The 25,585-nt window shown below is 36.7% G+C and overlaps 5 protein-coding genes across 7 annotated transcripts; 2 read left to right on the top strand and 3 right to left on the bottom strand.

Annotated features, from left to right (window-relative positions):
* The first annotated feature begins 276 nt into the window (after positions 1-276).
* hnrnpa0l (heterogeneous nuclear ribonucleoprotein A0, like) lies at positions 277-1,703 on the top strand. Its single transcript, XM_056270286.1, has one exon. It carries the CDS (start codon positions 342-344, stop codon positions 1,245-1,247), a length of 906 nt encoding a protein of 301 aa, XP_056126261.1. The 5' UTR covers positions 277-341; the 3' UTR covers positions 1,248-1,703.
* Positions 1,704-3,370: 1,667 nt separating this feature from the next.
* Positions 3,371-11,386, bottom strand: gsr (glutathione reductase). 2 transcript variants are annotated; one of them, XM_056270279.1, is made up of 14 exons: positions 11,346-11,386; positions 10,831-10,984; positions 10,566-10,592; positions 10,392-10,480; positions 8,645-8,714; positions 8,115-8,262; positions 7,584-7,638; positions 7,393-7,492; positions 7,219-7,305; positions 6,902-7,069; positions 5,831-5,942; positions 5,503-5,634; positions 4,056-4,189; positions 3,371-3,958 (listed from the first exon to the last, which is right to left on the bottom strand). In XM_056270279.1, exons 2-14 carry the CDS (start codon positions 10,966-10,968, stop codon positions 3,809-3,811), a joined length of 1,410 nt encoding a protein of 469 aa, XP_056126254.1. In that variant the 5' UTR covers positions 10,969-10,984; positions 11,346-11,386; the 3' UTR covers positions 3,371-3,808. The 2 variants fall into 2 exon arrangements, with proteins under 2 accessions (XP_056126254.1, XP_056126253.1); XM_056270278.1 differs by lacking the exon at positions 11,346-11,386 and having other exon boundaries at positions 10,831-11,089.
* Positions 11,387-12,517: 1,131 nt separating this feature from the next.
* Positions 12,518-18,736, bottom strand: LOC130103939 (cytochrome b-c1 complex subunit 8). The gene is made up of 3 exons (XM_056270288.1): positions 18,583-18,736; positions 17,491-17,662; positions 12,518-12,698 (listed from the first exon to the last, which is right to left on the bottom strand). Exons 2-3 carry the CDS (start codon positions 17,642-17,644, stop codon positions 12,604-12,606), a joined length of 249 nt encoding a protein of 82 aa, XP_056126263.1. The 5' UTR covers positions 17,645-17,662; positions 18,583-18,736; the 3' UTR covers positions 12,518-12,603.
* A 45-nt stretch (positions 18,737-18,781) lies between these two features.
* timm8a (translocase of inner mitochondrial membrane 8 homolog A (yeast)) lies at positions 18,782-21,108 on the top strand. Its single transcript, XM_056270287.1, has 2 exons — positions 18,782-18,902; positions 20,705-21,108. The coding sequence occupies exons 1-2, from the start codon at positions 18,792-18,794 to the stop codon at positions 20,864-20,866; spliced, it is 273 nt and encodes a 90-aa protein (XP_056126262.1). The 5' UTR covers positions 18,782-18,791; the 3' UTR covers positions 20,867-21,108.
* An 844-nt stretch (positions 21,109-21,952) lies between these two features.
* On the bottom strand, positions 21,953-25,064 carry zgc:101583 (uncharacterized protein LOC494104 homolog). Of its 2 annotated transcripts, XM_056270283.1 has the most exons (6): positions 24,975-25,064; positions 24,333-24,468; positions 24,127-24,183; positions 23,813-23,903; positions 23,132-23,292; positions 21,953-23,014 (listed from the first exon to the last, which is right to left on the bottom strand). In XM_056270283.1, the coding sequence occupies exons 2-6, from the start codon at positions 24,466-24,468 to the stop codon at positions 22,362-22,364; spliced, it is 1,098 nt and encodes a 365-aa protein (XP_056126258.1). In that variant the 5' UTR covers positions 24,975-25,064; the 3' UTR covers positions 21,953-22,361. The 2 variants fall into 2 exon arrangements, with proteins under 2 accessions (XP_056126258.1, XP_056126259.1); XM_056270284.1 differs by lacking the exon at positions 24,975-25,064 and having other exon boundaries at positions 24,127-24,205; positions 24,333-24,447.
* Positions 25,065-25,585: the final 521 nt, after the last annotated feature.

Below are 25,585 nucleotides of genomic sequence, written 5' to 3'. Positions count from 1 at the left end.
AAAGTCACACTTTTGAAATTCTTTGATATTTCCAGGACCATGTGAATCCTGGATTCAGAATAGAACTACAATTTTGGTTACACGTATCAACTTAATATTTTTAAACTCAAAATTAATGTATTCACAAATTGGCATTGATCCTTTTAATTTCAGCTCACAGTGCAACATGTTAATTGATAGGACGGGGTTGGTTTAAGTGATTTACTTTGTAGCCAATCAGAAACAACTACGCATGTGTTGACGCGCACAAAAGGAAACGCCTCCACAACGCATTTCAAAAGCATTGACTTCTTTCTTCCGTTGCATGTGATCTCCGTCAGTAGCACGTCCATTGCAAGAAAATGACTAACCAGCTTTGTAAACTATTTGTTGGGGGCCTAAACGTCCAAACAACCGACGAAGGCTTGCGGGCACATTTTGAACAATATGGACAGCTGACCGACTGCGTGGTGGTGATGAACCAGCCACTGCAACGCTCCCGGTGCTTCGGCTTCGTAACGTACTCGAGCGTTGAGGAAGCAGACGCCGCCATGGGTGCTAGGCCTCATGTCGTGGACGGCAACAACGTGGATCTGAAACGCGCGGTGGCCCGGGAAGACGCTGGTAGACCAGAGGCGCTAGCCAAGGTCAAGAAAATATTTGTCGGGGGATTGAAAGACGACATCGAGGATGAACACCTCCAAGATTATTTCTCCCAGTTCGGTGCCATCGAGAAAGCTCAGGTCATCACCGACAAAGACACTGGGAAAAAGCGAGGCTTCGGCTTTGTTTACTTTGAAGACAACGATTCTGCCGATAAAGCCGTCGTGATGAAGTTCCACAGCATCATCGGACACAAGGTGGAGGTGAAGAAGGCGCTCACCAAGCAGGAGATGCAAGCCACCGGCGGTCGCGGCGGAAGGGGAGGCCGAGGAATGGGCCGGGGAAGCGGGTATGGCGGCGGAAGAGGTGGTTACTATGGCGACTACGGCTATCAGAACGGCGGATACGGTACCGAAACCAGCTACGAAAGCCAAAGTGCTTACGGAGGAGGCTACAGTGACCAGATGAGCAGCGGATACGGCAACGGGAATGGCTACAGTGACTTCGGCGAGGGCTATGGACAGCAGGCTTCTGGTTACGGTGCCATGAAAGCAGGCTACTTTTCCGGAAGGAGCAGTGGGCCGTACCCACGCGGAGGTGGAGGAGGAGGAGGAGGAGGAGGAGGAGGTGGTGGATATGGAAGAGGTGGCTATGGTGGATATTAGAAGCACTAATGTGACTCTAAGCTGTACGTCTTTTTCCCTTTTTTTAACGTAAACTGTGTGGACACTGGACTTTCAAAACTATTTGTTTGGTATTGGGTTTAAATTAGAGAATTGCTCTGTGCCATTACCAGTACCAGCAGACACGCGTTGTTTTCCTTTGTTTAGATTTAAGTGGTCCTGTTTACCCAAGTCAAGCCTGTAAAACACCATGTAGGCTTCTGTATGATCTGTTCTAGGTTTATTGCCTGTCCATCGGTAAAGATGAAACTCAGGGGTAATGAAATTTAAGCAGCTCACTTTCATTTACATGACCTCTTTCCTTTTGGTTTTAAGTGTAATTTAAGTTGTTTTAACGCCATTACACCGTTCCTGTTGTACAACTTTTTTTTTTTTAAGTATATTTAATTTGATCCAACAATGGCCATATAAGCCTTTTAACCATTAAAAAAATCTTTTTCATAAACTTTGTTTGGTTTTGACTCCTTTTATTGATGCCAACCTGTCTCAGTTGTGACCTTTCTGTAATATTTTGAGTTTGTTGTCTTTATAAGCTGCTGGGCAAACATGCCTTCAAATATTTTTGGCTACCCTCTCTTAATTTAATGAATTTAATTTAGATATCTACTCTGAACCATAGACTGTAAAAAAAATAGGTCTGAACACATTGGATTCAAAGCCTTTTTCAAACACGTGATTTGTGAACCTTCATTTAAAGTAATTACTACAGTTTAAAAGTTTGGGGCCTGAAAAATTTGTACTTTGTAAATACTTCTATTCAGTGAGTGACCAAAATAGACATAATTAATTTATAAAAACATCAATTCTTTTTCAGACTCTCAAATAATCTTGAAAAAAAAAGTGTATTACAGTTTGCACCAAAATATTAAGCATCTCAACTTTGATGAATGAAGCAAGTCAGCATATTCACATTTCTTTAGGATCATATGTGTAATGGATGCTGGAAATTCAGGGTTTCTATCACCTGAATAAAAGTTATTTAAAGTAAATTAAAACATTCATTTTAAATTGTAATTCACAATACTATGGTTTTAATGTATCCATTGATTTTGGAACTGACATTTGGGTTGTGGACATCCATTTTTTTTTTTTTTTCTAATGCTGCTACTCTTAAAATAGTCAAATATCAGATTAATACATTTGAATCACCACCATCTCATTAAAAGCTGGTATTTAGAGATCAAGGTTGGCTGACAACCAAACATTGATATACAGTATCGATCTCTTTAATTTATTGCCCCTTAGATCAGGGATGGGGAACTGGCTGGAAAGTCTTTATATCTTTTTAAAAATAGCATTTTTATTCATGGGATGTGGATTATGGTAATACCATTTAGAAGAAATATTTTTTGAATAAAGAGTTTTTAACTGTTCTCTAAAAGTTGATAATGAGAACCCAAAAATAGGACATCTATATTTGTTTGTTGCAAATTTACAGACAAAGCAATTGAGATGGTTTACATTTGCTTGTTGGGGTAGGCTAGTATTGCTCGTCAGGTAACACGAAAGTTCCCCATTTGCATTAGCATAATTGCACAACTTTTATAGTTAATAAAATCTTTAAAAACAAATTACATGAATTATACATTGATTTCCCTTAATATAAAGTAAATTGAGTAAGACGGTGTAAAAGGTGTGGATTATTATCGGGCCCCTTGGTATGAAGGAGAAAAAATGTTGGTCCTCATCACTATCGAAGTTGCCCATCCCTGCCAAAGATGAAGGAAGCTAATGAGGATTAATGTATAATTTTTGAGATACAATGTGATTTGCCAATATTCTTAATCAATGAAGCGGTTGAGTAAATGCCAAGTAGGGAAAAACAGAATTTCTGCAGTAATTATAAGATTCTGCTAACACTATAAGTTTGTCATCACAGTAAGTGGTCAAATGTCAATCATATATCTTAGAATATGTATGAATCAAAAGAGTTGTTCACTTCAAGCTTTTGGAGAATTGATCTCAATATATGTTTTTTTATGAAAAGGGACAGGTTTATTAATAAGTATATTGACAATGTCAATACATATATTAAGAAATGATCTATTAACCACACAAAGACGCAAATTTATATTTTAAATGTATTCAAGGTCTATGCTCAAGTGTGAGCAAACTGCATATCCAATTTTATTTTACAAATATTGAGAAAGCACTACCCACTACTATTGAAAGCAACTCTGAATTAAACTTTCTAGAAATGTAAGATCAAAGCAACAGTGTTTTACTATAAACAGATTTTAATTAGACTTTTAACTATTATAAATCATCAAGCCTTCATCTGACCTTGTTCCAATCAAACAATAATACCTGTGAAAATGGAGTACAACAATGTAAAGTTCAAGACAGCCTGATGAATGTTGCTGTATTGTGTCTTAATCACTAGTGACTAATGACCCCAGTGATACAACAAACCAAGTATACGCTTCTCGTTACAAAATGCTAGATATGTAGATGTTAGGAGAATAGTAAAAAAAATTTGCGTTTTTTTATTGTTTGGATAGGAACAATCTTCTGAAGTGGCACGTTGGGATATGAACACTTGATTAGCGCAATGTTACTAGCTCCTCTGAGGACGTCGGGTGAATGGCAATGGTTCTGTCAAAGTCTGCTTTAGTAGCCCCCATGTTAATGGCCACAGCAAAACCCTGAAGCATCTCATCACAGCCAAAACCCTGCATATGGAGACCAACCACCTAAAAAAGAAAAGAGGCTCAGTTGTAGCAGCAAAATACAACTAAATAATGATCCTTCTTGATATGTCATACTCATTTATAATCGATGGACCCTCACCTTTTCCTCTTTGCCAGCACACACCAACTTCATGATGCACTGACTCTTTCGAGTGGTGATGGCGTAATACATGGGGGTGAAAGAAGTGGTATAAACCTTCACATTGTCCTTTCCCCAGGTCTTGATTGCTTCGTCTACAAAACATGACATTATTAAATAATCCATTAACAGATTTATTAACAGATACAGCTTCTGATTTAAATACTGTATTATGAAAGTACCCCTATTATGCTATTTTAAAGGTTCCTAATGTTGTTTTGGAGGTCTCCTATAATATATTTACATGTATTAAAGGTAAAAAAAAAAACTTTATTTTTCTCATAATATACATTGCACATCACCTAATTTCTCAAGAAGTCTGAAAACGGTTTGTTCGAAGATTCAGTCTCTCTAAACCCCACCTTTCCGAGAGCCTACTCTGCTCTGATTGGTCAGACGACCGAGTCTGTTGTGATTGGTCTACCGCTCACAACACATGTTGGAAACGAAACGTTCATTACCATATCTGTATTTCACGTCCAGAGGCTTTTCTCAGCGCTTGTATACACAGTGATATGAACAGTAACGATGATGTTGGTTTTTCCATATCAGTTCAAGTGTGAGTCCTGATCCTTTTGAAGTGCATGCAAAGTGAATTTGCAGTGCTGAAAACAACGTCTTCTCGACATGTTGACAAGAAACCAAACTCTTCCAAGCCTCAGCTACAACTACAGTGTTTGAAGGCGTTTGATGTTGTTCGAGGGCAGCCAATGAAGAACCATAGGCTGGCATTATGCAAATTTGTTACATTGTTACGTAGGTATGTAACAGACAATAACTTTATTTTTCATGCATATTTTTCATATTTTTCAAATATTTTTCATATTTTTCATCTTTAAAAATTTGCAGACCTTTTACATTCCCAATCAGCTATATTACAAACTGCATGAAAGGTAATATTCCAAAAAGCATAATAGGGGCACTTTAAATGATGAAATTAACATGAACTAAGATTAATTAAAGCTTTAGAATGATTTTTCATTGTTAGGTCATGTTAACTAATGCAGTTACCTAATGTTAACAAATTAAACCTTTTTGTAAAGTGTTATCAATAAAATATAAATATTAAATGAAAAACGTAAACTTCAAAAATAAAAAAATGGAAGATTAGAAATGTCCTTTTGGTAACTAACTGAAATAAAATAAGTTTAAGTTCAGTACTAAAATGACTGAAACTGAAATGAAAACCAATTAAAGCTATATTCATATACAAAAACTTATACAAATTACAAAAGCACAATAAAATTACTAAGAAAGGAAAACTGAAAATATATACAAACAAAAGATAATTCAAAATAATAAGTTTTATAATAGTATATAAATAATACTAAAACAACACTAGCTACATGCGAAGTATGATGGAAATCTCAAGATACTATGAGAAAGGATTATTTGTACATCAGCTCACCTTCAGTTAGTCCTACTGTGCCGATTGGTGGGTGGCTGAACACAACAGTAGGGATATTATTATAATCGATTTTGGAGTCTGCTTTGCCCTCAAATAGTCGGTGAGCAAGCTTTCTGCCAGCAGCAATAGCAACTATCCACACAAAAAAGAGAAACAACAACAGCTTATTAGTGCAAACTGAATATACATTCCCATTAAACAGATGCTAAAGAATTAAAGTGGGAGGCCCTGCAATGTAACCCCCAACATACAAAACCACAAAACACCCGGAAGATGTTAATGCATGTAGGAGGAAATTCTATTTAAAGATGTGATCCTGAAACCGTACCAGGTGTAAGAAGAGCTCTCCCACAAACATCCCCAACTGCATAGATGCCTGGACGAGTGGTGTTCTGGAACTCATCCACCATGATATGTCCCCTTTCATCAAGCTTCACACCCTGAATAACAATACACCCTCTGTTATTCATACTTTATCAAGTTATGCAGTGCGAAGATAAAGCCTATAATACCATCTATCTAGTGTGGCTACTGGGGTTTAAAGGAATCCTCTGGGTTCATTTGAACTTTATCGACAGCATCTCTGACATGTACAGCTTGTATTTTTGTTTAAGCATAATTTTTTTTTTTTCTGTTGAAAAGGGGTAATATTGTTATGCATTAGTAATTTTAGTCCTGTGAGCAGAACTTTTATCACACTAGGCTCATGTTAACATGTATTATGTTTAAATTCACAATGCAAACGAAGTGGGAACAGATATTGTGTTATATATACTGTGACGTAAATCCGAGTGAAATGGATTATTGAAAAAGAAAAAAAGAAAATAGAGTGGGATTTCTATCCATCTGTCGTTGATTAGACAAAGGTAGATCTGAATAACAGCTTGAAGGTTGACTAAATAATTACAGAAGTCTGGGATTCGTCACCAGAGACAAGTCTGTCGTTTCACCAGAAGATTGAGTGATCACATTTTGATGAACAATTACGAGATAAAAAGAAAAGAAAAAAGAAATATGCATGAAGGAATCATATTGATAACAATAAGATCAATAAAATGCATTTAGAAAATAGATAAGGTGAATTTCCATTTCATACCAACTTCAAGTTTTGTGGCTATACTTTCAACATAATATGTATTCTAAAAGTTTACTCCAGTGCAATGCCATTCCCCATAGGATTCCATTGTAAGTGCTCTACTGTAAAAATAACTTATAAAGTGAGTTTTTCTTCTTCTTCCAGAATCAACATCATGCCACAGAGTTTTGTAATCCTGGCCCATTTCAAGTTTCTCAGGAATGTATTATTATTCTAACTAATAATATTTTACCAATCAATTACATTTATACTTAAACTAAAAGAAATAGTAATAATATCAACCAAATTGAAATAAATTTTTACTATTTGACTGAGGTTGAGGCCAGCGGTTTTGGGTTCCCTGCCAATAGCCCAGAGCAGACAGTCGACCTCATGGATGGTGTCCAACTTCTCCTGTGCATCCTTGACATCAGGGTCTTTTGTCACAAGCGTAACAGTGAGGCCCTTGTCAGTCTTCTGCACTGACTTCACCTGTAAACAATGTCAGAATATTTTGATATATTGACATAAGATATAGTTTGGGGGAAAATCATAACTAAAAATCTGCCAAACAAACTGATACATCAGTCTGGAAAGCCAGCTACATATTACCTTACCTAATACTACTCAGTACTAGTTACCTGAGTATTTTTCCGTAAGTCAACACCATGATTTTGCAATTCTTTTGTGCAATTTGAGCTTATCAAGGCATCAAAGTTCCTCAGCACCTTGAAACAAAAGAACACAGTCATTGCTTACTTTGGAATATACATGACAGTAGCATTTATCCAGGTGACAATAAATAGGGCTCTTACCCCTCCTTGTCGGATGATGATGGACGTTTTGGACCCCAGAGTGGAAAGGATACCAGCCATCTCCACAGCAATATATCCTGCCCCAACTATGACACTACGTCTAGGTGGATACAGTGATCAGTTATTTAATGATAAGCCAAGAAAACACAATAATATAAGTACGTGTATCACTTATCACAAGTATCACTTACTTAGGGCAAGATTCAAGTTCAAAGAATCCATCACTGGTAATGCCAAAACTGGCCCCTGCAATAACATTGAAATTTACAAAATGCAGATTTAAAAAAGTGACAAAAATAAGTTAAATCACTTTAAAGGATAGTTCACGCAAAAATAAAACTTTCGTCATCACTTACTCACCCTCGCCAAGTTTTTCAAAACCTGTATGAATTTCTTTCTTCTGCTGAATACAAAAGAGAAGATATTTTGAAGAATGTTGGTAATCAAACAGTTGACATTTAACCATTGACTTCCATAGTCGGAAAACAATAATATGGAAGTCAACTGTCAGGTTACCAACTTTCTTTAAAATATCTTCATGTGTTCAACAGAAGAAAGAAACTCATACATACATGTATGGAACAACATGAGGTTGAGCAAGTGATGACAAAATTTACATTTTTGGCTGAACTATCCCTTTAATGGCAAGTGCAAATAAGGATGGCATTGAGAAGTAAAGCAGAAGGAAGTATATTTTTCATAATGAACAAACATAAACCCACCTGGCACATCATCCTCACTGACAGTGGACGGGTGACCGCCAGTGGAGATTAAGATATGGGTGGCTGTGTATTTCTTTCCATTGACTTCAACTGTAGGTTCAGGGTCATCTGTGAACCTTGCATAGCCATGAATGGACTCAATTTTGGCCTATGAACAACCACAAACAACATCTCAGTCACGTCAATACCAATTCTAAATGTTTAAAGAGGCCATATCATGCATTTTCATAACGCTATTAATTTGTTTTTCCTCAAGGTCTGCTTAGTACAGCATTTGCATTAAAAAAATATCATTTTTCACCCTGTCTCTGAAGCTTAAACGGGACTATTTTGCTGGTATGCCTTTAAGATTTCTATGTAAAGCTTTCATAGTACAAGTACTATAAAGAACAAGAAAATATGATTCTCCATGATATGAAAACCATGTTAAATTTTGTTAAAAACTAAACAAAACAGATTTTGTCTTTCATCTTCCACAAATCACTTTTACATTCAATTTGCTGACTGGAAAGTAACATAACGCAGCCTACCTTGTCAAGGTTGCTCAGGTAAATCTGATTCAGGCGACTAACGTAAGCATCCCTTTTGCGTTTAATGAATCTGAAAATACACACACCAAAAGAAGTGACATTTATTCATTTAAATATTAATTTATCTTTCATATCACTAGAAATCCTGATAGCTGAACTCTCCACAGCATAACACACCTCTAGTCAAACAAATTACTCCACCTCATGCTTTTGTCAGACAAGATCACCCAAAGCTGTACTGACTTTACCACAAAAGGGAAGCAAAACAAATACTGAAAGCTGTAACGAATCAGAGCGAGCAGGAACTTGACTATCCTCAACTATCGCAAGAGTAAAAATCCTTTTTGTGACAAGAATTAGCCTACTTCTGTTCTTACAGAAAGAATATCCTCTACGGCAAGTCATTACATGTAGCCTATCCCTTAAACCTAGTGTCTTTACTGATGTTACTAGTAATTCTTTTTTAATTTCTATTAACTAGTAAGAGTGCAATATGTACTTTTTTTTAATTACTCTTAACAAATATAACTAATTACAAGTTAAACTAGATTAAGTACCACCAACAGTTTAAATACATGCTAGTCAGAACTAAGATATCTAAACTACAGATTCCCATAGAATTTAATGGCAAATTTTGTTACCAGAAACAATATTACTTACTTGTTACTTTTGGGATTGTGACTACAAAAGAATAATTACTATTATGTTATGAACAGGGTTTAAAATTAACATGTCAACCCTTCAAATGAACAACCATGGCAGGTAAACTCACCAGCCAATTTGGCGGGTTATGACTCATAAATTATGTCCTCCAACTAGGAGTCTCCAACATTAGCAAAACAATGAATAAAGAGGGTCGCACACTGGAATGCCATATCAAATTGTAAATGCATTGTTTTCTGTGAGTGCATGCACACTGGCGGCACCACTTAACATCTGTCAGCGACACCTAACTATGACTGTGGAGAATGTTCAAAATCCTGCCACGCCACTCACGTGGTCTCACAAATAAATAAATAAATAAAAGTTTGTTTTGTTGTTGTTTTGACCCATGTAAAATTGTATTCTAATAAATAAGCCACCAAAATATTTTTCATTTTCACAATTCTCGATTGATTCCAATTTCAATACCACAGCAAAAAGCCTAACTATTAGGCCTACAGTTCAAGCATTATTGAAGACAAGTGAGTCTTCAGTTATAAAATAAGAACAAATAAACAAATTACAAGCAACAGCTCAAAATAATACAACATAAAGTCAAAGATACAAATTAATTTTGTTTGATTAACATTAATGACCCAGGTGGCAGCAGGAATATTAGGCTGCTGTCACTTTAAGAAAGAATACACGGACTGTTACACATGTATTTTCTTTCTCATCTGTTTATGTTCAGGTAAGACATAACAAACAGTGTTTACGTGAATACTCGGCAAGGCGGGCATTTTGACACTTTTGTTGTGTGTATTTTTTCGATCAAGTGCAAGACATGAAAGAGAACTCAAAATAGTAACCGCACGCTGTTTTCTGTGTGCACAAAATATGTGTACTGACAGCGCAAATGTAATTTCCCTAGGTATGCAGTACTGTTTACAAAAAATACAGAAATTACAATTGAACACAAAAATAAAATAGTTTTTTTTTTTTTATATTTTAAAAGAATGGCTTGCCATAATCCTATATACTCATCATCCTATCTACAAAAACCAAACCACCCAGAAGAAAACCCCCAAGAAAGTATCTAACTTACTGCCAGCTGAAATGTGCTTTTGCTCCCTCAAATCCATAGTCTTCATGATCATGGAGATACTCTGCATGAGTGGATGTATTCCACATAACCTGGAAGCAAGCAAATTACACAATTAACAGTTCTGCTTGCATCAGGCAATCAATTAAGTGTAATGATAAAAGTCAAAATATATACCTTTTTAGGAACACAACCAACATTCACCTGCAGCAGAAGAGAAGTTTAATTGCCAACGTCAATAATATCAGCAGACAAAAAAATGCATAGGTGCTGGTCTGGACCTAAACCATTACACAAAAAAGAGCTGGATCTGGATTCTTCCCAAACACCTCTATTCATGTGACGAATCCAGCGTCCAAATACTGTAAATAACTCGTCTAAACACATCTATAGGACTCTAAGGGAAATGTGGTGTTGCAGGAGCAGGATGGTCTTTACTCACGCAGGTACCTCCGAGTTTGTGACTTTCGATCACGGCTGCTGTGGCACCGAGTTCAGCCGCCCGCCGCGCACCGGCCAGCCCTCCGGACCCTCCGCCAATCACCAGAAAATCAAAGCGCGTGACGGATTCAGAGGCCATGCTGCGACTGATGAGTCTACGAGAAGACAACAGCGATAGTCCAAGAGTAAGAAAAGACGCTCGCAGTCGAGCCAACGGGCTTAATATCTCCATAAGCAGGAAGCCAACACCCCGGCCAATGCAGTAGTTGAACTAATGGGAGGGACGTAAAAGCCAATGCTTAGTCATTGTGAATCGACACAATAGTGTGTAAATCCCAGAAGCAAGTCTGGACAATAGTCATAGTTACCCATGCTTATTACTGTCCTATCCCGTGTGCTCAACTAACTTTGAACTCACTTTTAAATACGACAGATAACAGTCTGGTTTATTTGAAAAGGGGAAATATTTCGTTTAATCAAAATGACATGAGAATTCAGCCCACCAAACAAACTCACCGATGAAGTGCAGCCGTTACACATGTACTTGTAGCAAAAACCCGATTTCTTAGATGTTTTTAGTTATAAACTCTTTAGGTGTCTTTGCTGCCCATTTTCCTATTTATGTGGTTTTAACGGAATGCGTCGTTGTGAAGTCAGAATGACGCCGAGCTAAACTGAGCATGCGCATTTCAACAGGCAGCGCCAGTGTACAGAAGCGCATGACAACAACGGCGTTGGTTATATTACACTGAAAGGAATGGAAATTAATATTGTTTGCGGGTATATCGTTCAAAAGTTTGGGGTCAATATACTTTTATTTTTTAATACTTTTATTTAGCAAAGACACATTAAATGCATCTAAGCCAAGGTGACAATGAATTACACAACACATTAAAAATATTCTTTGGAATTAAAGAATCCTTTAAAAAATTGTTTCCAAAAATTATAAGAAATGTTTCTTGAGCACCAAATCAACATATTAGAATGATTTCTGAACGATCATGAGACACTTAAGACATTCAGCTCTGCATCACCCTTATATTTTAAAATATATTATTTATATATATTATAAATATAAAATTTATTTTAAATTGTAATACTACTTTTTTTACTGTATTTTTAATCAAATAAATGCAGTCTTAGTGAGCAAGAGACATTTCAAAAACATTTAAAAAATCTTCCCAACCCCAAACTGCTGAATGGTAGCAAAGGGACTTTAACAGTAGTGTATTGAATAAAATGGTACATTTGTCAGATTTCTGCATTGGCGATTCACATTGAAAAAGTATTGTCCACCCCAGTTATTTTAGTGAAATTTGTTAAACTTCAGAAATCTTTACATGGCAGACAACAGACAAACTAATCGTAATAGAAAATGAAAATTTAATTTTCATGTATAAAAAATCATTAGTATACAAAAAGTAAAAATAAATCTCTATAGAATGCATCAAAACTTACTGATTTGTGCCTTCACATTAAAAAGAAAAAGTGCCTTGGTATCCAGTAGGAGTAAAAAAAAAAAAAAAATTTTAAACTCAGCAGTAGACTCCCCGTCATTCAAATATTTCTGATGACCGTTACAAATGAGAGGATAATCTCAAGTGATGCATCACAAGGGTACTTTATTAAACAAGCTACTAAATTGAATCATGTTGATTAAGTGGACAGTTATGGCAGCAAGTCAGAAATCCATTTTTCCCATAAATATTTTCTTTATTGATGAATTTTTCAGAAACAAGAAGTTACACAAGGACACATCTTCAGCGGGGCGATTTCACTGTTCATTCTCATAGTCTGCGGGGTTCTTTCTTTTGCCCTGTTCATGAACATGATTGCCCCATGTGTAGGTCAGGTACATCAGAATCATGGCTGTAAATAGAGATGCAGGTTTGTAGAGAAGTTTAGTCACACACAATGTTTGCTTTAATCTATAGCTAGAATAGTATAGACATGTGTATGTATATATATATATATATATATATATATATATATATATAGTACCTTGCAAAAGTCTTAGGCATGTTAGTATTTTCACCCAGAAAAATGGTTAAGCCAGTTATTTATATTTGTTGCTGTAGCTGTGTCATTAGGAAATATCATTTACATTTCCAACCATTCCTTTTGCCATTAATTGTAACAATCCAGTGAGATTTTTGTATGCACAATGAGTCTGACAACAGTCGGTGCTCCACACCGAGATCTGATCTCACCATCAAGTCCATCTGGGGTTACATGAAGAAACAGAAAAAAACTGACAGACTTAATCCAGAAGAACCGTGGCAATGTCTCCAAGATGCTTGAAGAAACCTGCCTGCAAAGCTACCTGTACAAGTGTACTGAGGACAAAAGCTGTTTTAAACGCAAGTGGTGGTCACACCAAATATTGATTTAGTTCATAGAAGTTAATTAATCAATAAAATCTATTTATGACATTATTTTGTGAAAGCATTTTCACATTTTTACACAAGCGTCTAAAACTTTTCACAGTAATGTAGCTTTGCAGGAAGGTTTCTTCAAGCATCTTGGAGACATTGCCACGGTTTTTCAGGATTTAGTCTGTATCAGTTTTTTCTGTTTCTTCAGGGGCCGCATTCACAAAACATTTTAAGGCTAAAAGTAGCTCCTAACTTTCCGATTTAGGAGAAACTCTTAAAAATAATGGGCATGTCAGTCCTAATTTTAAAAATCAGGGCCCGTATTCATAAAGATTCTAAGAATCCTCTCAGAAAACTCTTAATTTAGCTTAAAAACTTTTACGTAGGAGTCTTAGCTTAAGAGCGATTCGGGAACGATCTGAGAGCAACTCTGAAGAAAGGAAAAGACAAAAACTCGCATCTTAGTGAGGAGGGGGGGCTGACCCCGTTGCTATGTATGACACAATCTTTTGAAGACTGTGATTGGTTGGTTGTCCAAGAAGGAAAAAAAGAGCCATTTTAAGTATAGAGTTTACTCACACACACACGCACATTATATTTATGTATATAAATTCTTTTTTTTACATTGCTGTTAATTTCCTAAGGTATTTGATTGGCTTAGAATGATAAAAATTGTTCCACTCTTTCCAATTACACTGATTGCTATCTATTTAAGTGGTGGTTTGAATGTTGGTTTTAATATAGCAAACATGAATTAAAAAACAAGAAAGACGAGAAAGCCCGACTGGTCAGAAGAACCGTGTTTACTGTTAGACCAGTTAGTGGATGAACACTAGGCCATCATCGTTCTGTCATTTTCTCCTCTGCTAAAGAAACTCTTAAGCCTCTTAAAAGTCCTCATCCGTACTCCTAACAATTTTGACCTTAAGACCTCTTTTAAGGGTGAAGATGCTTTCTGAATTACTTTTTTCTTTACTAGAATTTTTTCTTTAATTTTAAGAGTAAACGCCCAGATTTCTGCGAATTTTCTTAGAATTTTGTCACTAGGAGCTACTTTTTGCATTAAGATTCTTTATGAATATGGGCCCAGAAATTTTTGCTCTAAGAGTATTTTATAAAGCATTTTAGCGCTAAAACTAGCTCCTAAATCTGTGAAACGTTAGAAGTAGTCAAGAGAAGAAGTCACTAAGACCGAATGACACAGAATTCTAATGGCTGTAGCTGGCAATCCAGCCAAAGACACTGTACACCATTGAGGCAATGGCAAAAGAGTCTTGGGCGCTGAACCTTTTCTTCATAAATGCAATACATATTTTGATTTATAGATTTGAATCTACGATAAAACACCAAAAATAAATCTTTTATAAATAAATAAACTTTTCATAATTTCACACTTACAAATGATCGAATAGAGTAAATGAGTAAAATAAGCATATTTGGCGTGCTGTCTGAGGGGACGCTCCGAGTTCGGAATTTAGCCCAAAACCAGAGTACTCCCTAAACTCAGAGTAGCCCTAAATCGTGCTTGTATTAATTTTCTACAGTTGTTTAACTTACATGCTAATAACATGCTGCATAAAATTGGTTTAGTATTAGGCCTATACCATTTGCTGTGGTGTTACTGTTAAAGCATTTAACAGAACAATATAAACCCAGTTTGGATTCTACACTAAAGGGCTAACATTAGTTTACTCCTTATGTCCCCTTAGGAGCACTATTAAAGTATATGCTGCCAGTAAGCAAAGCTCCAGTTGTTGGTGAGTATAAAGGGGCTGTAAAATGATAACCTTCTGCATTTTAAAAATTAAGTCTAACTTTATGTATAATTATTTTCTTTATTTGGATTGGATTTTAATAGTTATATTGAAATGTTACCTTATTCTTAATATTGTTACTATTGATCTTCTTTGTGGTGTTTTAGATGTTATTGTTAATTTTGTTTATTTGAAAAATCTATTTATTATTTTATATAATATAATATTTAAATGTTATTCTATTTGCTCTATTTAATTTAAATTTTATATAAATATATACACTCACCGGCCACTTTATTAGGTACACCTGTCCAACTGCTCGTTAACACTTAATTTCTAAGCAGCCAATCACATGGCGGCAACTCAGTGCATTTAGGCATGTAGACATGGTCAAGACAATCTCCTGCAGTTCAAACCGAGCATCAGTATGGGGAAGAAAGTTGATTTGAGTGACTTTGAACGTGGCATGATTGTTGGTGCCAGAAGGGCTGGTCTGAGTATATCAGAAACTGCTAATCTACTGGGATTTTCACGCACAACCATCTCTAGGGTTTACAGAGAATGGTCCGAAAAAGAAAAAACATCCAGTGAGCGGCAGTTCTGTGGGCGGAAATGCCTTGTTGATGCCAGAGGTCAGAGGAGAATGGCCAGACTGGTTCGAGCTGATAGAAGGGCAACAGTGACTGAAATAACCACTCGTTACAACCGAGGTATGCAGCAAAGCATTTGTGAAGCCACAACACGCACAACCTTGAGGCGGATGGGCTACAACAGCAGAAGACTCCACCGGGTACCACTCATCTCCACTACAAATAGGAAAAAGAGGCTACAATTTGCAAGAGCTCACCAAAATTGAACAGTTGAAGACTGGAAAAATGTTGCCTGGTCTGATGAGTCTCGATTTCTGTTGAGACATTCAGATGTTAGAGTCAGAATTTGGAGTAAACAGAATGAGAACATGGAACCATCATGCCTTGTTACCACTGTGCAGGCTGGTGGTGGTGGTGTAATGGTGTGGGGGATGTTTTCCTGGCACACTTTAGGCCCCTTAGTGCCAATTGGGCATCGTTTAAATGCCACGGCCTACCTGAGCATTGTTTCTGACCATGTCCATCCCTTTATGGCCACCATGTACCCATCCTCTGATGGCTACTTCCACCATGTCACAAAGCTCTAATCATTTCAAATTGGTTTCTTGAACATGACAATGAGTTCACTGTACTAAAATGGCCTCCACAGTCACCAGATCTCAACCCAATAGAGCATCTTTGGGATGTGGTGGAACGGGAGATTCGCATCATGGATGTGCAGCCGACAAATCTGCGGCAACTGTGTGATGCCATCATGTCAATATGGACCAAACTCCCTGAGGAATGCTACCAGCACCTTGTTGAATCTATGCCACGAAGAATTGAGGCAGTTCTGAAGGCAAAAGGGGGTCCAACCCGTTACTAGCATAGGGTACCTAATAAAGTGGCCGGTGAGTGTATATGTGCTGTAGTTTGTGACTCTTATACTCTGGTGTCAATAAAAATGTATCTTTGTTCAGTGATAATCACTTTATCTGTCTTTTTATTCAGCAAGTTAATCAGTGTGTGTGTGTGTCTTGCACTGCCATTCAGCTCAGTGGTCTCATAATTTTCCTGTTAGACATCAAACATAGTATATACAGTATAATATAGTTATATAGTATGGTATAGTTATAAGGTAGTCATTGCTTTTCTTTAGGCCTTAAAACGGTCAAAGGGGCCTCCAACCAAATTTTGCTTAGGGCCCCCAAATGTCTAGGGCCGGCTCTGGCTATGCATATATACCTCCTCTCGAGCTGATTAGATACTGTTTGAACTTGCTCCTCCTGAACGTTGTTTATAAAACATGATTTATCGCTTGAATTCTGCAATTTCTCGAGATGCAGACATGTAAGAGGCTGATAATTAGCTGAGCATATACTAATTTAATTAGTGACACTTAGCCTACATTTTAAAACCTTTATTTGAATATGGCAACATTTTTATTTTAAAATCTTTATTTGAATATGGCAAAAAAACTTTTCTATGAAATATTTCTATGATTAAATCACTGACAGAGACCCATTCCCCATCAGCCAATCACTGTGTGCATAGTTAGTAAACGAGGTCAACCCTGCCCTTTCTCTTAGCTGAAGACTTCTCTCAATTCCTTAGTAAAAGTTGGCCTCAGCAGCTTTGTGAATAGGTTTTCAGAGAAAACTCTTAACTAAGAACTTTTACTGCCATTTAGGAGAACTCTTAGTGGTAAGATAAAATGTTTTGTGAATATGGCCCCAGATCTTTGTGTGGATCACAAAAATCTCACTGGATTATTACAATTAATGGCAAAAGGAATGTTTGGAAATGTAAACTGATATTTCCTACTGACACACTACAGCAAAATATATAAATAACTGGCTTAAAACCAATTTTTTGGGTGAAAATACTAACATATATATATATATACACACACACACATTTTTAACGCCTGTGCATTGCTTAATTTTGGCCCAAAATGACTTACGTGGTGCAACCTTGAATACAGATGATTTGAATCGCCTCCACACATTTGGGATTCCCTTGGAAAAGTAGTTTGGGAAAGCCCTCTGCTCAAAGGGGGAAATACTGTAGGTGATCACATGCCTTATCTTGGCCAAATCTCCGAAGTGACGACCCATTGTGCCAAGAAAACTGATCTAAGGGAAATGAAAAATCAAGGTTCAATTTAGTACATTTAAAATAAAATAAGCATACAGTAGTATCTACACAAGAACAACATTTAACTGTCAATAATTGACTCAATTTGAATACATTTTAACTGTTGTATATATAAAAAAGTAAGAATAAATTACATTTTAAAATATATTACAAAAGAAAACAGTTTAACTTTAAATTAACTGATGGGATAATGTTTTATGTACTTTAAAATGTTATACATGCATTTTAAATATAATATTGCTAATTCATAGAATTAATTATAACAAGTTTATAAGTATCTCTTCTAATAACTGGTATAGTCGATTCTTTGTTGTATCTATTCAATAAGTTAATTTGAATAAACTAGTCAAGTCAAGACAGCTGTATTTGTACAAAATCAGGTTTAGAATATAAAACTGTAAAATATATAAATGCAACATAATGTAGCATATAAAATTCACTATGGGGGTGGGGTGGAATTTGATATTGTACGAAAAGACGTTATTTAAGTCAGCATAATTTACTCATTAAGTAACGGATTGATAAATGCAATATTACACTGATAAACAAGACTCAAGCGTAACTTGTACATGTGGCAAAGCTGGCAGACAAGAATGAATATAGTTAACGTTACTTAAAATCATATCAATTAAATGGTTACTTTATTACCATTAATTGACGGGGAGTGCAGAGAAACCTCACTGAACATTTTAGTCACATTTATAAGCGTTACGGGGCTAGGCTAGCAGCTTTCTGTAAGACCTTGCTTGACATTCAACTCAATCGCACTGTCTCTGTTTACACACACACATTTATACACCCAAACATACATTACGTCGCTTAATTAAGATAATGTCGTTATCTATTAACTCACTATAGTCAAAATACAAGGCAAGAAAATATTTTTCGGCTCACCAACCTTACTGTTCCTTAACACCCTTGTCCTGCTATGGATTCTACAACTTCCGCCTGCAACCGCAAGTCATATCCGTTTCCTCTTGATTTCACGCTTTCTTATTGGTGCTCCCCTCTTCTGGTTCCTGGCTATCGAGACACGTGAAGGTCAGCGTAGTGCTGGGACATTGTATACAGTGGTCAGATATCACCATTAAGTTATTCTTCTCCCCAATGGATAATCAAGGAGTCACGGCAGACCCTCAGCTGCAGCAGTTTATCGAGATCGAGTCTCAAAAGCAGAGGTTTCAGCAGCTAGTTCATCAGATGACAGAAGTGTGCTGGGTGAGTGTGTTTCTGTCCTATTGGGCTGCGTAAAGAGGTTTATGAGGCTGTACTGCACAGTTATATCCTGTCCTAGTATGTATGATCTGTGGATTTGGAAGATGTTTCAGTAGTTCAAGCAATTAATTTAAGGTGCTGCCCTCTTTAGTCGCGGAGCTTGTGACCCTTTGGGGTTCTTCTCGTTTCCCATCCCAGCTCACCGAAGCTGAATTCATTTGAACAAATATACAACAATAAAACTGTAAAGACAAATGATTATTATTTAAAGTAGCCGGTTTTTTATATATTTAAAAATGTAATTTATTCATGTGATGTCAAAGCTGAATTTTCAGCATCGTCTTTAGTGTCACATGATCCTTCTGAAATCATTCTAATATGCTGATTTGTTGCTCAAGAAACAATTCTTCTTATTATTATCAGTTAAAAACAGTTGTGCTCCTTAATATTTTTGTGGAAACTGATATACCGTATATACACTGCTCAAAAAAATAAAGGGAACACTTAAACAACACAATGTAACTCCAAGTCAATCACACTTCTGTGAAATCAATCTGTCCACTTAGGAAGCAACACTGATTGACAATCAATTTCACATGCTGTTGTGCAAATGGAATAGACAACAGGTCGAAATTATAGGCAATTAGCAAGACACCCCCAATAAAGGAGTGGTTCTACAGGTGGTGACCACAGTTCACTTCTCAGTTCCTATGCTTTCTGGCTGATGTTTTGGTCACTTTTGTATGCTGGCGGTGCTTTCACTCTAGTAGTAGCATGAGACGGAGTCTACAACCCACACAAGTGGCTCAGGTAGTGCAGCACATCCAGGATGGCACATCAATGCGAGCTGTGGCAAGAAGGTTTGCTGTGTCTGTCAGCGTAGTGTCCAGAGCATGGAGGCGCTACCAGGAGACAGGCCAGTACATCAGGAGATATGGAGGAGGCCGTAGGAGGGCGACAACCCAGCAGCAGGACCGCTACCTCCACCTTTGTGCAAGGAGGAGCAGGAGGAGCACTGCCAGAGCCCTGCAAAATGACCTCCAGCAGGCCACAAATGTGCATGTGTCTTCTCAAACGGTCAGAAACAGACTCCATGAGGGTGGTATGAAGGCCCGACGTCCACAGGTGGGAGTTGTGCTTACAGCCCAACACCGTGCAGGACGTTTGGAATGGAATAGACAACAGGTCGAAAGCATCTCATTTGATCAATTGATCAAACATCAGCATTTGATCAAACATCAGCCAGAAAGCATAGGAACTGAGAAGTGGTCTGTGGTCACCACCTGTAGAACCACTCCTTTATTGGGGGTGTCTTGCTAATTGCCTATAATTTCGACCTGTTGTCTATTCCATTCCTCCTAAGCTAAAGTTGGAGCATTTGCCGAATTGAAAACGAATCTAAAATGTGCACGGCCACACGTGTCAACGGGCGCGGAGCGAGCAGAACAGAGCGAGCGTTTTCAGTTTATTCCTATGTAAAAATTCTCGCTATGTTCAGCTTACTCCGCTTCGGTTGACGTGCGGCCGTGTACGTGTTAGTTTAGTTTTCAAATTAGTGCCTATTCAGGGCACAATAACAAAACAGTGCGCACCATTATGAATGCCCGTGCAAACGGGCGCAGTTTACGTTTGCCTTTAAATTAGAGATTTAAAAGCCTCCGCCGGTGATACCGGTGATGTCACACGTGACACGTCGATTAACCGGTGGGAAAATATCCTCACCGTCACGTCCCATACACACACAAATTCAGCAAAGTCATCAGTTGTGGGGTTTTTTGGAGCTCATAGTGTGTTTGTCTTTGCAGGAGAAGTGCATGGATAAGCCTGGTCCAAAGCTCGACTCCAGGACAGAGGTGTGTTTTGTAAACTGCGTGGAACGATTCATCGATACAAGTCAATTCATCCTCAACAGACTAGAGCAAACTCAGAGGAGTAGAGGAACATTCTCAGAGACCATGACAGACTAGTAGAACTACAGCCACTTATTGAGGATTTGTCATGCCAACAAAAACTGTGAGGCAACCGCTATACAGGATTCAGTTAATTTATCAAAGACAAAAGTGCCTCTTTTTGCTCTATTATTTTGAAGGCCATGTATTCGAAATCAAATGGATGCATGTGCAGTCCCATAGAAAGCCCAACTTATCATACCATCGATATAATTGACATTTCCCAGTTCTAAGATTTTGGTATGAAAATTAGTACATATTGTGGAGATCTGATCTGATCATATTGTACAGATCTGATCTGGAATTGAGGAAGAGGCTCTGCATTTCCCTTCAAAGTACATTACCAAGTATAGTACAATGCATCGTCTTACTGATTGTTTCAAGATCTGTGGCTTATAAAGTGTCTGTTGAAATGTGAACTTGAAATAAAAAGACAACATACTCTGCAGTTTATTCATATGATGTGTAAAAATGTCACAGGAGAAAGCAGAGTTCAAGTTAGAAAATGCTCAACCTCCTTAAATAAATACTAATGAGACTTCTTAGAGGTTTCGGTGTCATATTTATTAAAATAACTTAGCAGGCACTATGTATTAAAATAGCTTAGCAAGCACTATGTACATAGAATATATATAGAAAACAATGCACCACCTCTTAAGTTCAGTTGTTGCTTAAGAAAACATTTTTCAAATATACCAATATGTTCCCGAACACCAGTATAGGACATTTACACTACGTTGAAACCGGTTGAAACGTTTGGGGTCAGTTTTTTTTTTTTTATACGTAAAAAGAAATTATTACTTTGATCAGCAAGGATGCATTAAATTGATCAAATGTTGAAAATGTACTATAAATTTAAACTTTCTATCCTGAACTGAACTGTTTTGAACTTTGCCATCACAGTAATAAAATCAATTTTAAAATATATTAAAACAGAAAACAGTACTTTTAAATTGTAAGAATATTTCACAATATTCTGTTTGCTGTATTTTTGAACATATAAATGCAGCCTTGGTGAGCATAAAATACTATATTTCAGAACAATCAAAAATATCTTATTGACCCCAAACTTTTGAATGATGGAAGTCAAGCACATTGCATTAAATAATATTGTGTATTTATGGAACAGATGAGGCCTTGAATATTAAGCTGATAAATTTAAAGTGCTTGATATGAATGTAATCATACGCATATCCTAAACAATGCTGGTTTGGTCATAGAATAAATAATGTAACATTTAACAAGATTGTAGAGCAGATTTTTAAACATTATGCTGCTACTTCAGGATTTTGTATTTAAAACAAGTGACTGGGCACATCATCGTTACTCTGAAAATATCAACAGCGTGAAACTAAAACTAAATATTATTGTTGGAAAATATGTAAGTAGTATCTTGTATACTAAAACACACGCACACACAAAATACAAATTAGGTACTCTCACAGTATGTATGGTTTGCAAAGTATGCTTGTACAGTAGCATGTAGTAAATCAGTATTTTTGCTAATATTATTCTAGAAAAAAAATGTACCGTTGCTCCTCTTGTCTAAACTCTCTGGGGAAAAGCCCTTTGCGCTTCTTTCCTTAGTCAGATTGCTTTCGTCCACAGTAATCGTCACGTCGGTTGGCAAAGCCACGTAAGGTTGGCTCCACGCGTTGCCTTGAGGTCCACGGTGCAGATATAAAGGTAGAGAATCCAAGTTAAAGTTAATGTCCTTGAACGCATGAAGAAGAAAAATGCCAATAATGATGGTAAGAAAGCCACTAACAGTCCCAGCAGCCCCATCGGTGGACATTCGAAGCCACTCCTTAAACAAGATGGCCGAACAAGCCATGACGGATACAGTAAAGAAGACATAATAAATAGGTGTAACTATAGAGGTGTTGAAAATGTCGAGGGCTTTATTAAGGTAGCTTATCTGGATACTGATGCAGATCACAAGACATATGAGCAGAGCCCAAAACAGTGGCTCTTTCAGAACAGCTGTACCAGCGAACAGCTCTTTGATCCCAATGCCAAGGCCTTTCACACAGGACACAGATAATGAACCAATCACAGAGCAGATGAGGATGTACACCAGCACATTTTTCTGACCATAGCGAGGTGCGACAAACAAGATCAGGGCCAGGCTACTCACGACAATGCAGACAGCAAAAGCGATGAATCCTGTGATACATGCAAGAAAGACGACCGTTATAAAAAACAGTACAGAGCTCACAGGGGGCCATGGTGTACTTGTAAATTAGGGTCTCTTTGGCATCCAAAGTGTATTTGTAAATTAACCTGGATCTTTGAGTTTCTCTGCCATCGCTGTCAAAGAAGCAACCTCTTCCTCTTGTGGAGCATGGAGCACCATTACTGTGGAACCGAAGATGCAAAGCAAACAGCCAATTTTCCCATGGATATTCAGCCGCTCACTCAGGAAGTATGATGAGAGCACAGCACTGATGAAAAAGGTTGTACATTTAGTAAAAAACATATTTTAGACGAAGAAATAATGTTCCTTTGAGACTATACACACCTGTACAACCCCAAAACTGTGGGGCCAATATGATTTTTTAAAGAAATTATTTGAAAAATAAATTTATTCTGCAAGGATGCATTAAATTAATCTAATAGTACTAATAAAGACTTTTATATCATTACAAAACAAATGCTATTTCAAATAAATACTGTTGTTTTGAACTTTCTATTCATCGAAGAATCCTGAAAAAATGTATCATTCGACAAAAATAATAATCAGAAAAATAAAAAATATATAATAAGCAATATTTCCTAGGCACCAATTCAACATATTAGAATGCATTCTAATTTAAAGGATCATGTGATACTGTAGACTGGAGTAATAATTACTGCTGAAAATCTTACTGACCCCAAACTTTTGAACAGTAGTGTATCTCAATCTGTGACTGCAATTAATGCTATAATTTTTGAAAGGTGGTGTACACTACTAGGTAAATTTACCTGACCAAGACGCTCAATGCTCCCAGGGGTGTTACTAACGTAGCAGGTGCAAATGCGTAAGCTGCAAAATTCGCTGCCTCACCTATTCCCACTAAAAATAAAATACATGACAAGACAAAAGAATGTGATTAGGGTGTTCATAATGACATATTAATGTGTACTGTGTAGATAGCAATCTCTCATTAGTCATTACTAAGATCTATAAATCCACATACACTGATAATATTTACATGCACATCTGATTAAGGTCCATATTCTGCTTATAATTCAGCTTTACTTATGACAAATAAATAGATAAAATGATAATGCCATACTTAATATAAGCCCTGCCCACCACAGCCATTCTTTCAGGTATGCATATCCACCTTGACCTGAATAGTGGAGAGAACAGATCTGATTAGATAGCACAAGAAAAAGGAAATAATCAATCATAATGTCAAAAGCATAAAAAAATGATGCAATTCACATACTGTATAATGAAGTATTGTGCAATGGTACTCGGTAAATTTCAATCACCTACCTGCTCTAGTAGAGCCTGTTTTTGCCAGTCGTAAGAGCCCTTTCTTTTTCAATATAAAACTGCCACCGATGAAGATAGTGGAACTTACAGCAAGCGCCAACCCAATGTAGAAGTCAGTGCGGTTTGCAGCATCCATCTGAACGCAGCAGTTATAATAGGACTAGATATTACATTTGGCTATTAGATATTTTAGTTACATCGGCGGGTCTGTCTAAAACAAACCTAGTGAGCTGCCTACCTAAATAGCATTTTTGGGCATAGATAACCACAGCTTTCTGTCTAGGTAGGCAACACACTAGTTAAAAAACAGCCACAGAATATATTAGGAAGCAAATCATGTGACTCATGTGACTCCAGCTTTTCACATTGCCAGTACTTCAAAGCAAAACAACTTAAGATTTCATTGTAGACTATTTGTTTATCTGCTCTAAACATTTATAACGACAGGAAATGCATGATCACAGCATTTTCAAAGAGAGAAAGCTACTTTTTAGAATGATGTAGGTCGATTTTGGTTAGTGCACTAAGCTTTAATGTATTTTACACTAGGAGGCATTGTTGTTTCATGTTACGGTTCATATTAAGATTTAAGACTACATTTAAAAGACTATTGAAATATAAATCATTTTTAAATTGACTAACCTTGCATTCGTATCGTCCATCGGTGGCAGTTACGTCTCGTGTGAATAAACTTCCTGGTGAAGTGACTGTAACCCTGGTTGCCAGATATTGTTATTATAACTTCCCTTCCCTATTGTCAAACATTGACAGTCCCCTGCCCTGGACATTTTGGAGAATTTATCTGTTCTTTAAACGAAACCCTTCTGAGACAGATGATAATGTGGTTTATACATGAATTTGGTGAACTTATGTCAAATGTCTGCTTTTGAAACTCCTCAAGTGTGTAAACATTATTTTTTGTGTTTCATTTAGATCATTTTCCACAGTTTAAAATCAGCAGTTTGTATTTTAAACAACAACAGTTATAGATGATCAAATAAAAAAATAAATACATTGGTAACACTTTACAATAAGGTTTCATTTACCTTTACTAAATGTACTACCTAAAATGAACTAACAATGAGCAATACATTTGTTACAGTATTTCTTAATATTTGTTCATGTTAGTTAATAACAATACAGTCATTCATTTTTTGTTCATGTTCACATTAACTAACAGACAACTTTTGATTTGAATAATGTTAGTTATATTGAAATTAACTGATTAATAAATGCCGTAGAAGTATTGTTCA

The sequence above is a fragment of the Rhinichthys klamathensis genome, unplaced genomic scaffold (genome assembly GCF_029890125.1).
Source record: "Rhinichthys klamathensis goyatoka isolate OS25496 unplaced genomic scaffold, OSU_Roscu_1.1 h1tg000301l_1, whole genome shotgun sequence".
NCBI classification, from domain to species: Eukaryota; Metazoa; Chordata; class Actinopteri; order Cypriniformes; family Leuciscidae; genus Rhinichthys; species Rhinichthys klamathensis.
This window is presented reverse-complemented; position numbering and strand designations above follow the sequence as displayed.

Bases quoted from the DNA above. Each gene is read 5' to 3' on its own strand.
- hnrnpa0l (XM_056270286.1), top strand. From the start codon at position 342: ATGACTAACCAGCTTTGTAAACTATTTGTTGGGGGCCTAAACGTCCAA.
- gsr (XM_056270278.1), bottom strand. From the start codon at position 11,061: ATGGAGATATTAAGCCCGTTGGCTCGACTGCGAGCGTCTTTTCTTACT. The intron at 8,715-10,391 runs GTAAGTTAGATA...GTGTATTTTCAG, and splicing joins AAAGCACATTTCAGCTGGCA to ATTCATTAAACGCAAAAGGG. The intron at 7,639-8,114 runs GTGGGTTTATGT...ATGTTATTGCAG, and splicing joins CAGTGAGGATGATGTGCCAG to GGGCCAGTTTTGGCATTACC.
- LOC130103939 (XM_056270288.1), bottom strand. From the start codon at position 17,644: ATGGGTCGTCACTTCGGAGATTTGGCCAAGATAAGGCATGTGATCACC. The intron at 12,699-17,490 runs GTAAGTCATTTT...CTCTATTTACAG, and splicing joins TGTATTCAAGGTTGCACCAC to CCATGATTCTGATGTACCTG.
- timm8a (XM_056270287.1), top strand. From the start codon at position 18,792: ATGGATAATCAAGGAGTCACGGCAGACCCTCAGCTGCAGCAGTTTATC. The intron at 18,903-20,704 runs GTGAGTGTGTTT...TTGTCTTTGCAG, and splicing joins AGATGACAGAAGTGTGCTGG to GAGAAGTGCATGGATAAGCC.
- zgc:101583 (XM_056270283.1), bottom strand. From the start codon at position 24,468: ATGGATGCTGCAAACCGCACTGACTTCTACATTGGGTTGGCGCTTGCT. The intron at 24,184-24,332 runs GTAGGTGATTGA...TCCACTATTCAG, and splicing joins AACAGGCTCTACTAGAGCAG to GTCAAGGTGGATATGCATAC. The intron at 23,904-24,126 runs GTATGGCATTAT...TTTTATTTTTAG, and splicing joins GTGGGCAGGGCTTATATTAA to TGGGAATAGGTGAGGCAGCG.